This window comes from Myotis daubentonii, chromosome 10 (genome assembly GCF_963259705.1).
Source record: "Myotis daubentonii chromosome 10, mMyoDau2.1, whole genome shotgun sequence".
Lineage (NCBI taxonomy): Eukaryota > Metazoa > Chordata > Mammalia > Chiroptera > Vespertilionidae > Myotis > Myotis daubentonii.
This window is the reverse complement of record NC_081849.1, coordinates 72,775,413-72,795,384: the sequence shown is the minus strand read 5'-3', so window position 1 is coordinate 72,795,384 and position 19,972 is coordinate 72,775,413. Positions and strand designations below refer to the sequence as shown.

Sequence of the window (19,972 nt, the reverse complement as noted above, 5' to 3'; positions counted from 1 at the left end):
TGCCCCTGCCCTGGAAAGGCCGCTTGGGCTGCCTCCTGCGCTCTGCTCGGGGCGCTCTGCTACCTCAGAAGGGCTTATTCTGTGTGTTCTCTCTTGCCCTTAGACCATCATCTGCAAATAGCATAAGCAGCACCACATCTTCAAACCACAGCGGCTGCGCTCCGGAAGCCCCTGTGCCCCCCGCTGCAGGTGACCTCGCCAGCCGACTGTCAAGTGATGAAGGGGAGATGGATGGTGCCGACGAATCCGAGAAGTTAGACTGTCAGTTCTCCACCCACCACCCTAGACCTCTTGCGGTAGGCCACCGGGCATCTCCCTCCATGCATTTCCCTTGTGCTTCGTGGGCATGCAGGTGATGGTGTCAGGGGGCACACATTCCTCAGGGGAGGGATTCGGGACAGTGTTTTATGGGAAGGCTTAGCCTGAGATTGAATGATTGCCTTAGAAATACCCTTGAAAAGCACAGAAAGAAGGGGTCCCCGGCAGATTATAACCCTTTAAACACCTGAGTGTGTGTGGCCCACCTTGAAGCATTCGTGCTTGAGGAGCGGTGTTTATGTGAGCGCACCGGGAGGCGGACCTTCTGGCTTTGCCCATCTAAGAACGGAGCCTCTGATTTCAGGAGTCAGTCTAGCTCACCTGCGTCGAGAACCGTCTGTCGTAGCAGCGCCAGGTGCCAGCCCTAGCTGGTTGTCTCCCCTGTTGGTTCTGAGTTTTATTGTTATTAGTAAGTGTGTCCATATGGCACTGGTACTGAGTGTGTGTGTGTGTGTGTGTGTGTGTGTGTGTGTGTGTGTAAGGAAAGGGGGAGGCATTTCATGTCGGTGTGATTGCTGATGAACAGAAAGGTCCGTTTCTTCCCAATCCTTGAAGGAGTCCACTTTAACAACTCAGATCATCGAAACCGAGGTGGGGAACATAAGGAGGCAGGAGCTGGAGGCTTGCCTGTGTTTGCCGTGCGAGCACCTGGGAAGGAGATGCCTGGTGCTGCCTTCCCTGAGCTGAATGCAGGCGGCCTGGAACACGGGGCCCATGGCCGGTCTCCTCTGGGGCCAGCTGGATTCCTGTAGCAACGGTGTTGACTCTTCCTAGAGCTCGGGCTGTGTAGGTGAAATCAGCCTGCCTCGAGCTAGAGCGACTCCTTCTTGCCTCCTGTCGGTGAGAGGAGTGAAGGCCAGGTTCACTTCCTGCTGCTGGGAATGATGGTGGCCTGGACCCGCAGCCTGAGACCTTTGCCTCTTAGCTATTTCAGAAATAGTGAGGGACAATCAGGATTGCCTTTGACTGCCAGTAACAGAAAACTCAACTCATACAGTGCATGCACTACGGTCGCCTGATTATCTCGTATAACAAGAAGTGTAGAGGTGGGAGGTTCCAAGCGGAGGGGAGCTCTGTGCAGCCTCTTCCCCTTCCACACCTGGTCTCCGTATGTCTGCTCCAACCCTCACCCGGTAGCATTTGCACGGATGGAAAGGGACAAATAGAAAGGGAGTCTTCTCCTAAGGTGCTATTTTATATCATTTCATTGGGAAGAAAATCTTCCTGAACCCTCCCCCCCACCACCAGATTTCCCCTGCCATCTGCCAGAAGTGGGTCACATGCCCACCCCTGTGCCACTCGACAGCAGAGAAGGCTGGGATTGCAGTGGCACAGGATGGAGCCAGCACGATTCACCCCAAGGTTCCGGGAAGAGACCCACCTTCCCTGCTCACTGCTCCATGTCACATATCAGAGCAAACGTGTGGTTCTGTTAGCAAGAAAAAGGCAGGGAGAGGTGGGAGTTGGTGGCAGTTGATGAGATTGGCAACCTGTGGAGTCTGACATGGTGGCCAATGCAGTGAGGATCTGCGGCTCTGCCAAGACGTAATATGCAAACAGGAATATTGTTCCTGTGGCACCTGGCCTTGCATTTCTATGGAATGAGAGATACAGACAGCAAAGACAAAAAGGTGCTTCCCCCCCTCCCCCCGCCCCCGCCAGGGCAGAGAGAGACTGGACTCTACCAGAAGACCAGAGCCTGGAGCACATCAAGATCTTTGTCCAGCCCCGGGTGACTCATGTGGTCCCGTGCACCAAAAGGTCACTGGTTCAATTCCCAGTCAGAGCACATGCCCAGGTTGCCGGCTTGATCCCCAGTAGGGGGTGTGTAGGAGGTAGCTGACTGATGTTTCACGCTCACGTCCATGTTTCTCTCTCTCTCTCTCCCTTCATCTCTCTCTAAAAATCAATTTTAAAAACCTTCAATAAAAAAGAAACAACGTGAACAGTTCTGGTGATCATCAAAAAGAGCAATTTTTTTTTAAAGGTGTTTGTCCAAATGACACGCTGCCAGGCTACGGAGGATTCGAATCCCTGGACCCTCACACAGCGAATTTGTGTGCCCTTAATGTTTTGCTGATTTAATGGAAAGGCCCCGGATTTGTTTCTTTGCTTTGTCCTTTCTCTCATGGTCAATTGCTCTATTAAATCATTTTTGTAATGAGCCCTGGTTCAGTGTGTCTTTAGCAACTGGGATGAAGGAAGAAAAGATGTCTCGACCTGGAAGAGCTCCCACTGGATGCTGGGGACCAGCTTCCACGCTGGGGAGTCCCCTGTGTTTTCTTGCTTGGTCAATAAGCACTTCATATGAAAGTGCAGGAGAGAGTTTTCCGTCAGAAGTGCCAGATTTGATGGGTAGCAATATTTGAATACAAAAGCCCCCCAAACATAAGCAGGAACCAAACAAAGGGAAGGTCTTGCATTTGCTCCTGAGAGCTGTTCCAAAGGCAGGTTCCAGGAAGGGTTTGTGGAATGCGTGCCAATCCAACACTGTGTCTGGGACGGAGGCCAGGAGCTGCTGGGAGGCCTGGGGAAAGAGAGAGAAGCCGCATTTGAGTTATAGAGTCATTTGCAGACTCGTCTGAGCTCTAGACCAGCCAAATGTCACCTTCTCAGAGGCCACTTCTTGCATTTCTGGTTGTCCTAACACCATAATAAAATGATGTTTATTAGACATCTAACTGCCTATATGTCAGCCATATGTTTTCAGTGTGATGGTTTGATTTAAAGATTCTGTGGGACCTTCTCTCTCTAATCTGTCGTTTAGCCCAAATCCTTCCTATCCTCATATTGAAGAAGATAATTGGGCCTCTGGCCTTTATACATTTATAATCAAGTCAGGCACATAGGCATTACATGTAACATAAAACTATGTGGTGATTCCAAGGTGAAAGGCAATAAAGTATGCAATATGTGTGGGGTGGGAGTTCATAGAGGCAGAGTTACTCAGATGAAGACCACTGGAAATGGGAGTCTCGATTAGGGCGCTGAGGGAGGGGAGAATTGGCATTGATAGAGAAGAGGGAAGAAGACAGGCAGTCGGAACAGCATGAGTATAAGCTTGGAGGCAGTGATGTGTCCCCACCCCCAGGCAGCCCCACAAGTGCTGACAGGGGAGGAGATGAGGTCAGGACTGGGAAAGAAGGAGGAGTGTCGTCGAGTCAGAAGTGAAATGACTCTGTTGACAACAGATAGGAAAGGTATGATCAGTTGGCAGAAGAACATCAGAATGAGGTGTTTCCATTACTATAATGAGAAGTAAAGACCCACCAAGTTCCTTAAGAGGATGGATGGCAGGTGGGGTTCAGTTGGTTGGGTGTTGTCCCTCACACCAAGAGGTTACTGGTTCGATTCCCTGTCCAGGCACGTGCCCGGGTTCTGGGCCCAATCCCTGGTAGGGGGCATGCAGGAGGCAGCCGATCAATGTTTTGCTCTCCCATCAATAGTTCTCTCTCTTCCTCTTCTTTCCCTCTCTAAAAATCAATTTTAAAACCTTAAGAGAAAAAAAGGAAGGAAGGAAGGAAGGAAGGAAGGAAGGAAGGAAGGAAGGAAGGAAGGAAGGAAGGAAGGAAGGAAGGAGGCTCAGTCCCAGATATAGAGAAGGTAGCCCTCTGTGCTATAGGAAATTAAATGTTACTATTGTTGAGTCATAATGTGATGTTCTGCAGAAAATCTAGAGCTCAAACTAAAGCACTATAGAAATATTTTTGGCTCCAGTACTATTTGCTTCCTTATTTTGAGTAAAATTGTACCCCTGTGTGTTTTTATGCAAATGTTATTTTTCTCTGTATGGTTTATATTAGCTTAGTAACCTGTAATCAAAATTAAAATGTGTTTTTTCCCCCACAGTTTTGCTCATTCGGGAGTCGCCTCATGGGACGAGGGTACTATGTGTTTGATAGAAGATGGGATCGTTTTCGATTCGCACTAAACTCCATGGTAGAAAAGCACTTGAATTCACAGATGTGGAAGTAAGTGAGCAGTTTTTGTGCAATGTGAGATCAGAGCTGCCCCACGCCTATCTGAACCCCAGCTTTCTAAATGAGTGTCAGTAATTGGCTCTTCACAGAACAGAATGATTCTGAAGTCAGGATTCATGATAAATCCTTAACTGTCAGCTCTTGGGGGCCTGCCTACAGTGTTCCAGAGACACGTATGATGTGTGTTACGCTTTGTCGTCTTTGCGTTGGTAATCTTCTAAATGAAAAGGGTATTAGGTACGAGCTTATTTAACAGTCGCAAAAGGCCTCTTTTGCTGTGAGTGAGAACATGTAAGGATGTTAAGAATATGTTTCTGTTTGTAATATTAAGGCTATAATGCCAATACTAAAAATGTCAGAATGGTTATGGACCAATTTCTAATTGCTTAATGTCCTATGGAAAAAACATGCCCCTCGGCCAGCAGGGCAGATCCTGGGTGATGTTGTGAAGGTGGTTAAGCTTGTCTTTGGCCCTTCCCACCCCCCTAGACCCCGCTCCTCTCCTCTGCTCACACTGCTCTCTAACCTAAACCCAAACTGGCGTTCCGTGCCTCTCCTGTCCCTTTATCTCCAACACCCCCGGATGTATTTACATTTTCATAGGCGTTTCATAAAAAAGGAAGAAATCTTCTTGACTTAGGAAAATGCTATTGTGAAGCAATGACAGGCTAGAGACCCTCTCAAACCACAGCACATACGAAACTGCCCTTCTGGCCACTTGATAACACAAGACCAGCCTGCTGCCTATCCCCACCCCCACTCCTGCCCAGGTGAGCTCTTAAGATATCACAATCCGTTAGAAGCGTAGCTCCCTCAGATCTAAGCCCAGATGGTTCAGGAACGCCAACTCTGAACCCCTCCCCCTGCCCAGGGGAAGCCAGTAAAGGCAAGGAAGGCATCCCTGAGAACTAAGAGGGCACTGGCAGCGGGGATGGGAACCGAATTCAAAACCTGCCCCTCTCCCAGGCAGCTCTGATGCCCAAAGAGCTTCCAGACCTGAACTTCTAGGAGGAGTGAGCTCTCACAGTGGACTTAGGACTAAATGTTAACACTTCCTGTACAGTAGGAAAGGGCCATAGAGAAGCTTATCATTTCTTCCCATTTGAGTGACTGCCCAGTGTGCCTTAAAGGCACCCTGGACACCTGGTGTGTTCCTCCTAAACACCAGTCGGTGCTGCATGCGGGGTTGCCGAGCCCGGGGGTGCTGGTTCATCTGTCCTTCTGCGACTGTTCCCCCACGGTGGCGGCAGCCGGCCTTGGGATTCTCGCAGCTCTTTGCTCGGCTGTGTGGTGGAAGTGTAAAACCCAGGCACGTGGAAGGAATGTGTTGATCTGTATTGCGCTACCTGGTGTCCTGTCAGCTCAAGCTCCATATTCCTTTCCTCCTCAGGCACAGAAACCCGAGCCACAGGGCGTCAGGTCCCTCCCCCCTTTTCAGGACTTGCCTAACCAACCTACTGTCACTGAGCAACATTGGGGCTGCCTGGGTGTCAACTCTGGAGAGCGTAGCACCCCGCTGCCCTCTCAACCTCGCTGCCCAAACCCCAGGCCCGGACGGGCCCGAACCTGGAGGGAAGGCAGCCGATGAGGGCGTGGAAGACATTAGGAAGAAAAGGAACGGCCAAGACTCTTTTTTCTTTAACAAGCATTTAACTCTGCATCAGGAGACGCCAACACAGTATTCTCTTTCAGCCAGGTCAGCATCTGGAGCTCCACGCCAGCTGGCAGGGGAGGACGGGCTCTGTAACTTATTCGCATCCGTGGGCTTTTGACGGGACTTCCCTAGGCCAGCGTGCAGGACCTAAACCAGGCACAGCCTGCAGAGCTGAAACCCACTGCCCTTCGGCCCCTAGACAGACACAGAAACTGCTTAGCGTGGGGATCGGGGGTCCCGGGGACAGCGAGCTGCCTCATGGCCCTTGCCCTGCACCCCCTGCCCTCCTCCCCTCCTGCCTCTGCTATCCACTTAAGATTCATGGGACAGGAAGGAAAGGGGGAGAAGTAGGCCAAAAAAACAGCCCCCATCCCAGTCCTGAGTGTCAGCGAGGCAAGGTGAAGGACTTGAGCTCAGCTTGTCGGCACAAGCAGAAGCATGAGTTTAGGCTATTGATGGGAACATGACAAATGGGGACCTTCAGAGTGGACGCTAGTGAAGGTCATCGAATGGGGTCCTCTCTCAATGAGCCAGCTGGTTCTTGTAAACAACGTTTTATTACAAGTAACTGCCGAGCCTCTACCTGTACGTCTATCCAGACTTTAACTGGTAAGAGACTTGAGGTGAGGGAAGATGGAGCGGGAGGCCTGCAGTCCACAGAGAGGCAGCCGAGCCGCAGGGCAAGTGTGCTGACGCCGCACACGTGAGAGAGGCTCTGGCCCTGTGGGGAGGGCGTTGTGCAGTGCCAGGCAGTCTGAGGGCGCGTGTAGACCTTCCCAGTCTGATTATATGGGAGTCCTTGCCCAGCATGCATAGTGCTGTTGCTACTGAGAATCACCTGCTCACCCATCCACCCGCCCATCCATCCATCCATCCATTCGTTCACTCATTCATTCATTGCAATAAGTCTTAACGGAGCACTTATTTAGTGCTGACAGGATCTTCTACCCTCTTTAGGCTTGAGAGAAAGTAGATTTTCAGACACCAGTATGGCCACACACAAAAATGGCAACTTTTTTCTCTTTATCTCTGATCTCCTCAGTCTGATGTTTTCAAGGACTCTGTTCGTCTATATTCAAGAATTCCTCCTCTGGATTCCAATTCTAAAAACCAAAGCCATGGCTTCACCTAACTGCAGGCAGAAACAGAATCCGGAGAGGGTAGCGCTAGGAGAGGCATATCCTAGTCAGCGCCCGGGGCCTCTTTCCAGAGCCCCCTGATGCCAGAGCTGGGAGGGTGGCCACCTGGGGAGAAGGGACTGGAGAAGCCCCATCTCACACCTGCTCCAAGCTCCTGGGGTGCAGGGCCCAGGCCTGCCCGCCTTTAAGTGCTGCTTTTGAAGAAGGAGAGTGAATTCCTAACTGCTGGGGATTGATCCCCAGGGGACACAGGGCGGGGGCAAGGTGGGAAATAGAAAAGAGCCAGTATTCTTTCCTGCAAATTGGGAACAAATGGTGCCCGCAAGGCCCCTGTGCTCCTCCAGGTCCCCAGGCCACGATTTGGAAGTGGGAGCTGTTTCCAGCACAAGTTCCAAAGACGGGGTTTGCAGGGAGGCCCCAGGAGTAGCCACCTCCAGGCCGGCCTTCGCTCCCCAAGTGCGAGAGGCCTGGGGGTTGCTCCCAGGCACTCCCAACCTCCAGGAAGACCTTCCCCACCCACATGTTCTCCTGGGCCCCGGCCCTGCATTTGTTCAGAGCAAACTAGAAATTCCTGACCTCCTTCTCTGGATACATGAGGGTCCCTGTACTCTCAACCTTTCCTAACACAGGGACAAGAAGACCTGTCGAAGGGCAGCCACCCCAATTACAGCTCCTCTGAGTGAGAGCTGAGACTAGGGGGTAGAGGGGGTGGACAGGGAAAAAATCAGTCCTGAAGCTGGGCCAGTTGACATCTGCCTCATTTCCCAAGCCCCGACCCTCCACTGCCCTGCGGCCTCCATGGCCCGGCCAGCAGGAGCCAGGTGCCACACGCTAACGTGGAAGGGCCTCTCTATGGAATAAACCAGAGCAAATGCAGGAGGAGGCGGGCCTGTGGAAGAGAGGGGTGTTTCCCACTCTGCCTGTGGAACCAGGAGCAGGGTGGGGAGGCAGGGGACAGGCAATGGGCAAAGGGCTGCTCTGGCTCATGTGTGCAGGTGACAAAGCCTTGTCCTCACTATTCTTACTACACGCCAGGACCTAAGTGTGAAGTGGCCACTTCTCATTAAAAACCACCTTCCATCGTTACCGAAATAAAAAGAGAGGGAGAGAAGAGTACCGCGGGGGGAAATGTATATTCTAAATCACATTCGCCTTTTATCCGTGCACCCAAAGCAGCCGGTATCCAGTAGCCAAGCACGGGGAAAAGGACCGAAAACCCAAAAGTGATTGTAAATAGGGTGCGGGATATTGCAGTCGGGGAGCCGTAGGGAGGGGCCATCCTTCAGATGTTGCCATCCTTCAAGGCCTCATTTTCCATAGTCTGGTTCTCCCGGGGTTTCTCCGGAGCCCCGACACTCACACGTGGTCGAGCCTCCAGGAATGCCAGGCCTGTTGCTCACTGTGTCTCTCTCACTCTTCTCTCACGTTTAGGAAAATCCCTCCTGCGGCAGATAGCCCCATGCCCTCGCCAGCAGCCCACATCACCACCCCGGTTCCAGCATCCGTGTTACAGCCCTTCAGCCACCCCAGTGCTGTGTATCTGCCTTCAGCTCCCATCAGCTCGAGACTCACCTCTTCTTACATCATGACATCAGCCATGCTCCCCAACGCAGCTTTCGTGACATCGCCGGACCCAAGCGCCCTCATGCCACACCCCACAGCTTTCCCTCATGTGGCCGCAACCCTCAGCATCATGGACTCAACCTTCAAGGCCCCATCCGCCGTGTCCCCGATACCAGCCGTCATCCCTTCCCCATCCCACAAGCCATCCAAAACCAAAACCAGCAGATCCTCAAAAGTCAAAGACCTGTCTGCGCGGAGCGACGAGCCTCCAAGTAACAAAAAGAGGAAGCCGCAGTCGTCGACTTCCGCCTCGTTCTCCTTGCAGACACCCCTCCCGTCCCCCTTGTCAGGGCCCCACAAAAAGAACTGTGTTCTGAACGCCAGTTCCGCTTTGAACTCCTACCAGGCGGCTCCACCCTATAACAGTCTGTCCGTGCACACCTCCAACAACGGGGTGAGCCCACTCAGTGCCAAACTGGAGCCCCCAGGACGGACCTCGCTGCCCGGCGGGCCCCCGGACATAGGGAGACACCTGGGCTCCGTGGGCGGCAGTGACTCCTGTCCCCTGGCGGTGCCCTCCCTCGCAGGCGACCTCTCTCTGGCCTCACACAATGCCGTGTCTTCTCTGCCCCTCTCTTTTGACAAATCAGAAGGAAAAAAGCGTAAGAACTCGAGTTCTAGTAGCAAAGCCTGTAAAATCACTAAAATGCCTGGTATGAATAGCGTTCACAAAAAGAACCCGCCCAGCCTTCTCACACCGATGCCCGATCCCGTTAACAGCACCTCCTCTCGGCAGGTAAGGGACCCGTCCTGCCAGGGCCCTCCTGGCACTGCCTCCTCAGCCCCAGGGGCAGCGGGAGCCGGGCAGCGCCCCTGCTTAGCCAGGTGACTGTCTCGTTGTCCCCATAGGCCACTGCCCCTCTCTGCTGGGAGAGCGGTTACTTAACCGATACTTTCTACCCTAAGCACCGTGCAAATATTTCCTCATTTAATCCTCACGGCTACCCAATGCGGTTGGTACTGTTGTCATCACCACCTTACAGAGGAGGAGACTGAGGCACAGCGAGACCCTGAGTTCCCCCACTCTGCTTCCATTTTCTATCTGGAGCTTCTGAGCATGATTTTGTTAAAGGGTTCTGTTGCCACGGAGTTTTATCTGATCTGTTGGAGTCCCCTTAGGAGGAGCTGAGGCCAGGCAGGTTAAATGGTGACCAGGGTCTCACCTGGGGGTGATGGCTCGTGCTTCCAGCCCCCAGGTGGCTGTTCCCACTTTACCTGGCTGCCTCGATGCCCCTGCCCCCCCACCCCCTTACTGATACAACTCTTTTTTCCCCAAAAATAAAACTAACTCACAGCAACCGGCACAGAACTGTGCGATGCCACAGTACAAATAGGGGGGCGTGTTGTGAGGGGAGCTGTGGGAACGTGGCGTGGTCCAGGGAGAGTCCGTGTGTCATTCCCTTGTGTTCTGTTCACACCCTTGAGTCGAGTCTGTCTCCCAGGCTGGGGAAGCGACTTCAGAGAGCCCCCACCCACGCCAGATGGTGCCATTGAGCTCAGCGGAGAGAGAGAGTGCCAGGGGGCTGCTCCGCAGGCCTGCCCTGGGCCTTGCACCTGCCAGGGCAGCAAACAGACGGCCGCAGCCCCAGGTTCACGGCCGCAGAATGAAGTGGGCCGGACCCTGAGCCCAGCCCCATCTGGGGACGAGGACTCAGGAGAGACGAGAAGCAGTTGTTAAAAAGATGTTTTATTGCTTTGTGTCGTCTTTATGTGAGACTTGTTAAAACCTCACGAAGAGAGCATCCTGAGCGGGATTCACAAATCACAAGTAAACACTGGAGAAGCAGCAAGTTTGGGTCCCAAGCGCCAGACAAGCTGCCACCGAGGCCAAGGAGAGAGAGGGGAGGACATAGGTCGCCTCACTGGAGCCCGGCCCCTCGAACACTTGTGCAGCTGCCGCAGATGTGCTTGCTGCCTTCTGGCTCCTCAGTGCCAGGGCTGCAGGGGGAGGGCCCAGCAGCCGCAGGGCCCTACGCTGAGGCTCACCCGTGGGTCAGTGCCACCTCCAGGTGCGGATGGAGGGCACAGCCAGGACTTCCGAAGATTAAATGTGCACGGGAATTCCCTGGGGGTTGCAGGTTCTGAGTCAGCAGGTGGGTTGGGGGGCGGGGCGCTGAGAGTGCATTTCTAACAGGCCACTGGTTTGCAGGCCACACCCTGAGTGGCCAGGCTATACTATCACCCATTTTAGATAAAATCCTAGCAGCTAACACTTAGGACGGTGGTTCTCAACCTTCTGGCCCTTTAAATACAGTTCCTCATGCTGTGACCCACCCATAAAATTATTTTCGTTGCTACTTCATAACTGTAATGTTGCTACTGTGATGAATCGTCATGTAAATATCTGATAGGCAGGATGGTCTTAGGTGACCCCTGTGAAAGAGTCGTTCAACCGCCAAAGGGGTCACGACCCACAGGTTGAGAACCGCTGACTTGGGAGCTAGGCTCTGCTCCAAGTATGTCAGATATATTTAACACATAGCCATTACCTTTATTACTGCCCTTTTATAGATGAGTAAACCAAGGCACAGGAAGGTTCAGCAATGTGCCCAAAGTCACACAGCAAGTAAATAGTAGGGCTGGGATTTAAACCAGGCAGTTTAGCTCTGGAGTCTGGGCTCTTAACCCCCAGGCCCCTAGTGTGTTAGTGGAGTGCCACTGTGTTGAGTAAATATCGCTTTGTTGACTGTTTGGTCTGCCAGACCGTAGGACATGTTCAGTAAACACTATGAACCAGTCACCACCAGGGTGAGAGGAGCAGACAAGCCTCCCCCAGCGAGGGTCCATCAGGAAGGAAATCCAAAAAGCTGATGAAATCCGAAACGGCTGCCTTGGGTCTAGGTGGTACCTAGGTGCTTGTCACCAGGCCATTAAGAAAAGGCTTTGTCCAGGGTGACCACCGGTGATTTCCGAATGTTAGGGAAAAGCCTTTGGAATCTGTGTTGATTCTCTTAGGAGATTGGAAGGGGCGTGGTGTGAGATTGAGAAATTCAAGGTAAACGTGTGCTTTGGGGACAAATTGAAGTTCTGTTTCATTGTTTCTGATAGATGTAAGGCCAGAATTTACCACAGAAGTATTAAATTAAACAAAAAGACCGCAAGTGTAAGGCAGATGTCTTTATGCAAAGCTGAACTAATGTAGAAGGTCAGCTCTTTTCTTACATATATATTTTTTTAACTTATTTCAGAAAGGAAGGGAGAGGGAGAAAGAGATAGAAACGTCAATGATGAGAATCAGCTGCCTCCTGCATGCCCCTCACTGGGGATTGAGCCCCAACCCAGGCATGTGCCCTGACTGGGAATTGAACCACGACCTCCAGTTCATAGGTTGATGCTCACCCCCTGAGCCACGCCGGCCATGTGAAGGCCAGCTCTTTACAGGCCAAAGGCGGGAGCTGCCTCTGGAACGGCACTCGCCTGAGGACCAGTCCGTATGTGCCAAGGGCAGTCACATGCTCCCAGGGCACTGTCCAAGGACCAGCTCAGCCTCCCATGGATGAGGAAGCCCGGTGCCATCTTACCATTTTTCTCAGGAACAGTAAGGTGTGCACTGCGTCTCCTGCCTGAGAAAACTGACTGAGAAAAAGGCCCAAGCTTATATCCCCCGCTGGTCCTCGGGAGGCTGAGCTAGAAGTAAGTGGGTCTAGAACTGAGCTCAGAGGTGGAGGAGTTTGTGTAACCCTTTGGCCACAGAAAAGCTGGCCTCTGGGGAGTTCAATGCTCCCGGTGGCGGGGTGGGGCGGGGGCAGGCCTCTAGCCAGTTGCCTTTGTCCTCATCCCTAAAACATCCACATCTGGGACGCAGAATTGAGTTCCCCTCCATTATGCTTTCCCTCTGGGGTGAGAGTGGCATCCTCAAGGCACCCCCTGAAACATTTTCGTTTTCGCTGCCGTTTAAAGTGGACGCGAGGAGAATGAGCAGGCTATTACGCAGCCCTCTCCTTTCCCTGTTGACACGGGGTCTCGGCGGGCCTTCCCCACGCTGGCTCATGATCTGAGTAGGGCTTCGCTGGTGTCTTTCAGGTTGGGAAAAATAGCAGCCTCGCTCTGTCACAGTCCAGCCCTTCCAGCATATCCAGCCCAGGACACAGCCGACAGGTAAGTTACTGGGGGAGGCTAAAGTGCATGAGGCCATCAGCGGGGTGGGAAGAATGTGGGTATTTGGGTCAGATCCTGGTTCACATTCATCTCCAGTTAACAGCATGGCTGTCTGGCTTCCAGAGTTAGTACTTATTAGCTGTGTGCCCTTGGGCAAGTTACTTAACTCCTCTGTGCTTCCGTTTGCTCGCCATAAGATGGGGATTATAATGGTCCCTACCTCATAGGGCTTTTGTGAGGATTAAATTAATTTATTCACATAAAGCCTCTAGAAAATGCCCAATATAACACACAGGTATTAGCTATTGTTATTATTAGCAGCTGTGTAATATTAGGCAGATTACTTTGATTCTAATTTTTTTTTTCATCTGTTAAATGGCAAAATCAATGCCTACCCCCTAAGATTACTGTGAAAATTAAATAAGATGATGTTGACTAAAGGGCCTTGCTAGTAGCAGGTATCAGTCAGCTTTCTCAAGGCCTCTGGGGAGCTAGAGCTACCATTCAGAGCGTGGTTCCAAGCTGGGAATATTCAGGGTAGATATAGGAGTTTTATAAACTTGTGGTGTGAGAGTTAGTCAGTGTGTAAATAATTTCTCCATTGGAGAGTACGTGCATCCGGGGGAGGCCAGGGAGCACAGGGGGTGGGTTTCTGCATGCCATGCGTGATTGGGAAAAATACAGCTATGGCTGCGTTGTGTTGTCTTGGATATGCCGTAAGCTTTGCAGACGACAAATTGCAATGTATTTATCTGCATTTTGGCCTTTGCGGTTTCCTCACAAATCTGAGGTAGAATTTGGGTAAAGGTTATAGGGAAACAGTCTTTGTGTCCCCAGATCAAGGAGGGCGCCTCCATTATTTTGAGTCGCTATGGCCCTGTTGGGGCCTGAGCACCTGCCACCCATCCTCTGTGCTTGGAGGGGGTGGGGGTCTCACCTGTGCGCAGGCGGACCTCCTGCCCAGGTGGCTAGTGAGCCTGCCCGGTGCTCCGGGCCCACCTGTGGGAACCCGAAACGCTGCCAGTCAGCCTTAAGGAATGTGATAGCAGTGATAATAGCTCTCGTTTGTTGAGCCCTTTCTCTGCAGGTGCTGGGCCAAACAGCCTTTACATGCATTTAGACCTTTAACAAACCCTGTGAGAGACAAAACGATTATCCTCATTTTATATAGATGAAGATGACTGGACTAAGAGGCTAAGTAACTTGAACCCAAAACCTCTATCTCAGCCGTGGGCAAACTACGGCCCGCGGGCCGGATCCGGCCCGTTTGAAATGAATAAAACTAAAAAAAAAAAAAAAAAAAGACCGTACCCTTTTATGTAATGATGTTTACTTTGAATTTATATTAGTTCACACAAACACTCCATCCATGCTTTTGTTCCGGCCCTCCGGTCCAGTTTAAGAACCCATTGTGGCCCTCGAGTCAAAAAGTTTGCCCACCCCTGCTCTATCTGCATAGTCTCTATGCTTCACCCATCACTCTGCCTCTTCCTTAGATAATTCCCTGTGCTGTCTGTAGGTTAGATAGGAAACATCCCAGGTGAACTAATAGAGAAAAAAAGAGAACACAGGCTTATTCTGGTCGTCTCTCCTGGAGAGAACCCCGTGAGTGTCCACAGGATTCATCCCTGCATTTATGGAGTCCTTTACAGCATCCCCTCGTGTGCTCATTACAGCTGCCTTTGGCTGCTGTAGGAGTTGGGATGGTATCCTTTCTGTTACAGATGAGAAATCGCACTCTGTTCCGGAATCCTCATGGTAATCCCAAACTTTCCTTCTTTTCTTTTCTAGAAGACCACAAACAGAACGGGCAGGATAAGGACTCTTCCATAACAAGACTATGAAGCCACTTCCAATCCAATGCCTGGCCTCCGGTCCCACCCAAGGGGCCAAGGGGGCAGGGAGTGGGCAGTGGGGGATCCACTTCCTGGGCCCGCCTGTGGCTCTGGCCTTTCTTTTTCTTTTTTTAATGACCAATTTTTAGTTTTGGAGAAAAAGAAAAAGGCAAAAGAACGTGAATTTGAGATTTACAGAAAACAGTACCAGTGTTTTGTTTTCGTTGTCTTTCGTTTGCCACATGTACACATTCTTCCAAGCTTGGGGCCACTCCTCCAGCTTCTGATTCAACTACTGCACCGTCGTCTTGCTCCAGCCACGAGAGCAGACGGTCGGGATGTCAGTTCCCGGTTGGCATCATCGGAAACTCGAACTTTAGCACGTGCAGTGCTCCTTTCCTTGCCCTCGCCCGCCCGCCCATCCCTTCCCACCCATCCCCTCCTACCTGCCACTCACTGGGTCCCCAAGGCCATCACAGGAAGTTGCCTCTCATAAGCTCACCTCTAGACGCTGTGCTGGGGAGGGGCTTTGCTGGGGAGCAGCCGATGGTTGGGGAGCGGAGAACAGAGGCAGGAGGGTGGCCGAGCACACTCATCAGGTTTCTAGGGCGCACCAGGTCCACTGTCCAGCTGTGCAGCTCAGAGAGGATCTACTGGGTCAGGTCTGGACCGGGCCTGGGAGGTGGCAGGAAGCAGAGAATGAGGGTAGGAGAAGCTATCCCTCAAGAGATAGTGGGGACGGGGTGGCTGTGGTCATCTGAGCTTGTTAGGAATCCAGGCTGCAAAACCCCTTCCTGGGTGCCATGTGCAAGAGCCCAAAGCTGGGCAAGCCAGAGAGGGAAGCACCCCCGGGAAAGGGCAGGGGACCCCAGGAAGCCACTCTGAAGAAGGCACGGTGCCCACAGCTGTGGACATTCTCCAGCCGCCCTCCAGGGCTGAGCAAGAGAAAGAAGGAGGGAAGGAAGGATCTGGGGGAAAGCTTCCATGGAGGGCTGTGTGTCAAACGCCTGGTGAGAATGAAGACTAGCCCCGCCCACCCGCCTCTGGGCCCTGGGCCCCAAGGCCCTGTGACTCAGCGCCCCCCATATCAGGGTCCGCTGGGTTATCAGAGGCCCAGCTCAGAGACAGCCACCCCGGGAAAGAGTGGTAAGGCCATGCTGGAGCCCCACAGCTATGAAATTGTTCACACTGGAGTTTGAAAGAAACGCCAATACTGTAAGCTTTAACCAGGAATCAGTCCGGAAAGTAACTCACAGTATAAAGTAAGTGTTCTGTGCTGTTCATCATGTAACTTGGCGAGCGATGCAACGGCGCAGGTAGTAGGAGTGCTTGCTTCATCCCTACATGAGAAAGGAAAGCCGGTGTTGCAGCTGGACACACACCCTCATCCCCACCCTGAAGTTTCCCTTCCCATCCCCACCCCCATCCCAAAGATCAGACTACTGTTAAGTTTCAGCACGGAATTGAATTTCACTAAGACGGGAGGCTAGCGGAGTGATTTGCATCAATGAAATTGCACTGACAGTGTTTCTTCTAGGATTACTACAATTTTTTTAATATAAAATGAAGATTTTTTAAAATCATGAGTTGATATTAGGTACCAGGACATTAGTTCAGATGATTTCATTTTTATTTCTACAGTGTTAAAAGTGCACTTATATGCTGGTTTATTTACATCTTGGGAAAAAGAGACTGCAAATTGAAGGGAAGATTGTTACTTTTTCTTTTTTTTAAAAAAAAAAAAGGTTAAGGCAGATTTAAGACTTATAAATGTTTAAGAAATTATAAACAAGATTAGAACCTTTGAAAAAAAAGTTTAGAAGATATTCTTAAAGTAAATTTTTATAGTGTTAATTTTGTAATAATTTATGTTTTACTATATTACAGAGCTAACTGACCAGAATAGTTTCAGAAACAATATGAAACTTAGGAAAGTTTAAGCAATGTTTATATTTTTAAAATGTTCTTTGGATTATGTTTTTATTGTACATTTCTTCAGACTGAAAAGTATGTACATATCTGTTATTTTTGCACAATTTTTGTCTTGTTCAGTTTTAGACGTCTGTGTGTTGTTGTTTTTTTTTATAATTTATTTTGAGTTGTAAAACTTGCAGGAGTAAAAACAAAACGAAAAAAATCTCAGCAACAAAATAACCCTCTGATCTATAAACTCTTAACATCCAAAGAGGGAAAACGAAGGTCGAGAGATGAAGTGGCTGCTTCTGCGAAATAATGTCTGGACAGGGACTAAAGGAGCAATTCAATCATCGGCGTAAACGTTTTCGCTCTCTACATCTTGAATTGCAAGCTGGGATAGAGAGGCTCCCCACCGAATGCTGCTGACTTGGTGAAAGACTGGATCTGACCAAGGCGAGGACATTTCTGGAAAACTGAGCAAAAAGGGAAAACCCACGGTGTTTCTTCCTTCACAGTCAACCACAGGTTTACTTTATAACAATGTATTCGAAACTCACAGCTTGAAAAAATGGAATGCAAATAAAAGGTTTTCTATGGTTTTGTTTTAATGGAGTTCAACTGGACCAGCCTCTAAAGCACTATTCGGGTGATCAATCCCCTTTGGGTACTTCTTGTTCTGCCCACCCCACTCAACCCTCTCTCCCAGCCCCGTGACTGCACACCCCACACCCCCTCCATTTGCCCGAAGATCTCGCGACTTGTCGCCAGCCACAGAGGCTCGAAAGCTCTGGTTGTTAAGCATAGCGCAATGCATAGACCCGTCAGCCATAAAAACAAAGCGACTTGGATAACTTGTATGCCTTCTTTTGTATCAAAGTACCAATTGTAAATAACGCTGATCAACCTTTGTAGAGAATAGTTTATACAGCATATTCTATTATTGCTGATTCTCAGTGAACTCTTGTTTTGAAAAAAGGAAAAAAAGAAATTTTCTATTTACACCTTCTATTTTGTTATGCTGTTGGCCCATGGCACTTTAACAAAACTGTGGGTTTTACGTAGCTGGTCAGTCATGGGGTATATTAAATAACTGTTGTTGCACAGACAAGAATTTGCACCTGCTCATTTGTCCTTTCCTACTACCGACTTCAGAACCTTTTCCAGAAGAATTTTGAAGAAAGCATGTCCAAGCATTCTAAGCAAATGCCACACTTGTGGAGTGGGTTTCTCCTTTTCTACGATCCGCATTTTGTAACACTAGGTCTTTTCCTTCTTTGTCCCGCACCTTTATGTGTTAGCACTATCAGAATTCATTCCATGCCTGTGATATTGTAAGAATAAATGTCTAAAGTAGGTGTAAATAGTAAACTCTATGGCTTACAGTTTTAAAAAGGAAAGAACAAACATGTATCTATTGATACCGCCATGGTTCCGCACCAGGCCTGGAGACATTCTCCAGTGAGCGATTTGTTTTTTTGGCTTTTTTTTTTTTTTTTTTTTTTTTTTGTAACATGGCTTTGTAAATAAAATAATTTATATGTTTGTAAAACAAAGTCTTCGGGTTTTCATAAAATTTAGATTTTTGTTATTTCTCTTTTGTCTTTTGGGTGAATGTGTTTTCGCCAGGCGAGCCTTACTGCTAGGACATACATTTGAGGCATTGAAGACAAGAGAGTGGATTCATTCAACAAATACTTATGGAACATCCTGGCTGCGGCTGCCCCTGAGCTAGGCGCTCTGTGCTTAGTGATGAGAAACAGACAAGAGTCCCAGCTGCTTTCTGCAAGCAGCTCAGTGGGAGAGACAGTAAATAAACACACGATCAAATGTGTAATTACAGATATCTGCAAATGCTATGACTCTCTGAGAAAGTAGGAGAAACTGACAAAGTGTGTGAGGGGAGTGCTGTCAGGGAGTTTTCTCGGAGGAAGTCAGCTGCCGGCACAGTGTGGAGAGAGAATCCCAGGCAGAGGTGGTCCAAGGCAGAAAAAGTTCGGTACATTCCCAGAGCCCAGGGAAGACCCACTGTGGGTGGAGCAGGGGAGAGAGATGGACAGGAGACAAGGACAAGGTCACAAAAGGCTCTCAGAGTTTGGGTTTTGTACTTAATTCAGCAGGAATCCTTTGGAGGGCTTCCGGAACATGGCATACTCTGACATGTTAAAAGGTCCTCTATAAAAGAAAAAAAGAAGGGATTTAAAAAAAAAGAAAAGAAAAGAAAGAAAAGATCCTCTAGCTGCTGTGTGGAGAATTGGATGCTCTTGCAAGAGACCTGGTGAGACATGTCAGTGAGGTCCCAGGATGGCTGCCGCAGAGAGAAAGAGAAGTGAGTAGACTCGATAAACTGAGATATAGAGTAAATTGACAAGACTTGCTTAGGAATTAAATACAAGAGTAAGGGAGGGAGGTGGGTGGCAATAGTGGAATAAGGACACATATGTAATACCTTAATCAATAAAGAAATTTTAAAAAAGAAAAGAAAAAGAGTAAGGGAAAGAAGACTCCCGGGTTCTGGGAGAGCAGTGGTGTTGGGTGCAGATGCCATTTCTTCAGCTGTAGGAAACCAGAGAAAGAAGAACAGGCTATTTAGGGGGCCGGAGGGAGGACCATTTCATGATGATCAAAAGTTCTGTTTTGTGCATGTATGTTCATGTATGAGATACTATGAAATGACTTCCTGTGTCAAGAAGGCATGGTATACACATGACAGAAGCTAACAGCAGGTCTAAGTTGGAGGCATCGATTTGGGAATCGTTAGTCTATGAGTGACATTTAGAGTCACGGGTATGGATCTGATTACTTGAGAGAATGTAGGAGGAGAAGAGCAGACAGTTGGAGGTTGGTAAGGTGGAAGCAGAACACTAGCCAAGAGAGACTCTTACGATGAAGCATTCTCAAAGAGCAGAGAGAACCCAGTAGGAAATGGTTCTCTGGAAGCCAGGACTGTAAGAGGTTTCAAGGAAGGAGCAATCCACTGAGTCCAGTTCTGCTGTAAAATGGAAGATGTAGCCCTAGCTGCTCAGTGGATGGAGCGTCAGTCTGTGGACTGAAGGGTCCCGGGTTCGATTCCTGTCAAGGACACATGCCTGGATTGCAGGCTCGATCCCCAGTGTGGGGAGTGCCGGAGGCAGCCGATTAATGATTCTCTCTCATCATTGATGTTTCTAGCTCTCTCTTCCTCTCCCTTCCTCTCTGAAATCAACAAAAATACATTTAAAAAAAAAAGCAAAGAGAAGTTGTGGTATCTGTGTTGTTGCTGGAGATTCCTGCTTTTAAAGAAGATAAAAGGAGCCGAAACCGGTTTGGCTCAGTGGATAGAGCGTCGGCCTGCGGACTGAAAGGTCCCAGGTTCGATTCCGGTCAAGGGCATGTACCTGGGTTGCAGGCATATCCCCAGTGGGAGATGTG

At 49.9% G+C, this 19,972-nt stretch overlaps 1 protein-coding gene across 8 annotated transcripts in view; it reads left to right on the top strand.

Moving 5' to 3' along the window:
• Window positions 1-18,152, top strand: part of ATXN7L1 (ataxin 7 like 1) — a 229,902-nt gene extending 211,750 nt beyond the window's left edge. For 6 of the 8 annotated variants that reach the window (XM_059712797.1, XM_059712796.1, XM_059712795.1 and 3 more), the window contains 6 exons: window positions 104-296; window positions 4,168-4,289; window positions 5,689-5,994; window positions 8,523-9,450; window positions 12,738-12,812; window positions 14,604-18,152. In XM_059712797.1, coding sequence (XP_059568780.1) covers window positions 104-296; window positions 4,168-4,289; window positions 5,689-5,994; window positions 8,523-9,450; window positions 12,738-12,812; window positions 14,604-14,645 — 1,666 coding nt within the window. In that variant the 3' untranslated portion in view covers window positions 14,646-18,152. The remainder of the gene's footprint in view (window positions 1-103; window positions 297-4,167; window positions 4,290-5,688; window positions 5,995-8,522; window positions 9,451-12,737; window positions 12,813-14,603) is intronic. The other 2 variants (XM_059712799.1, XM_059712798.1) reach the window with 1 other exon arrangement.
• The last annotated feature ends 1,820 nt before the right edge of the window (window positions 18,153-19,972 follow it).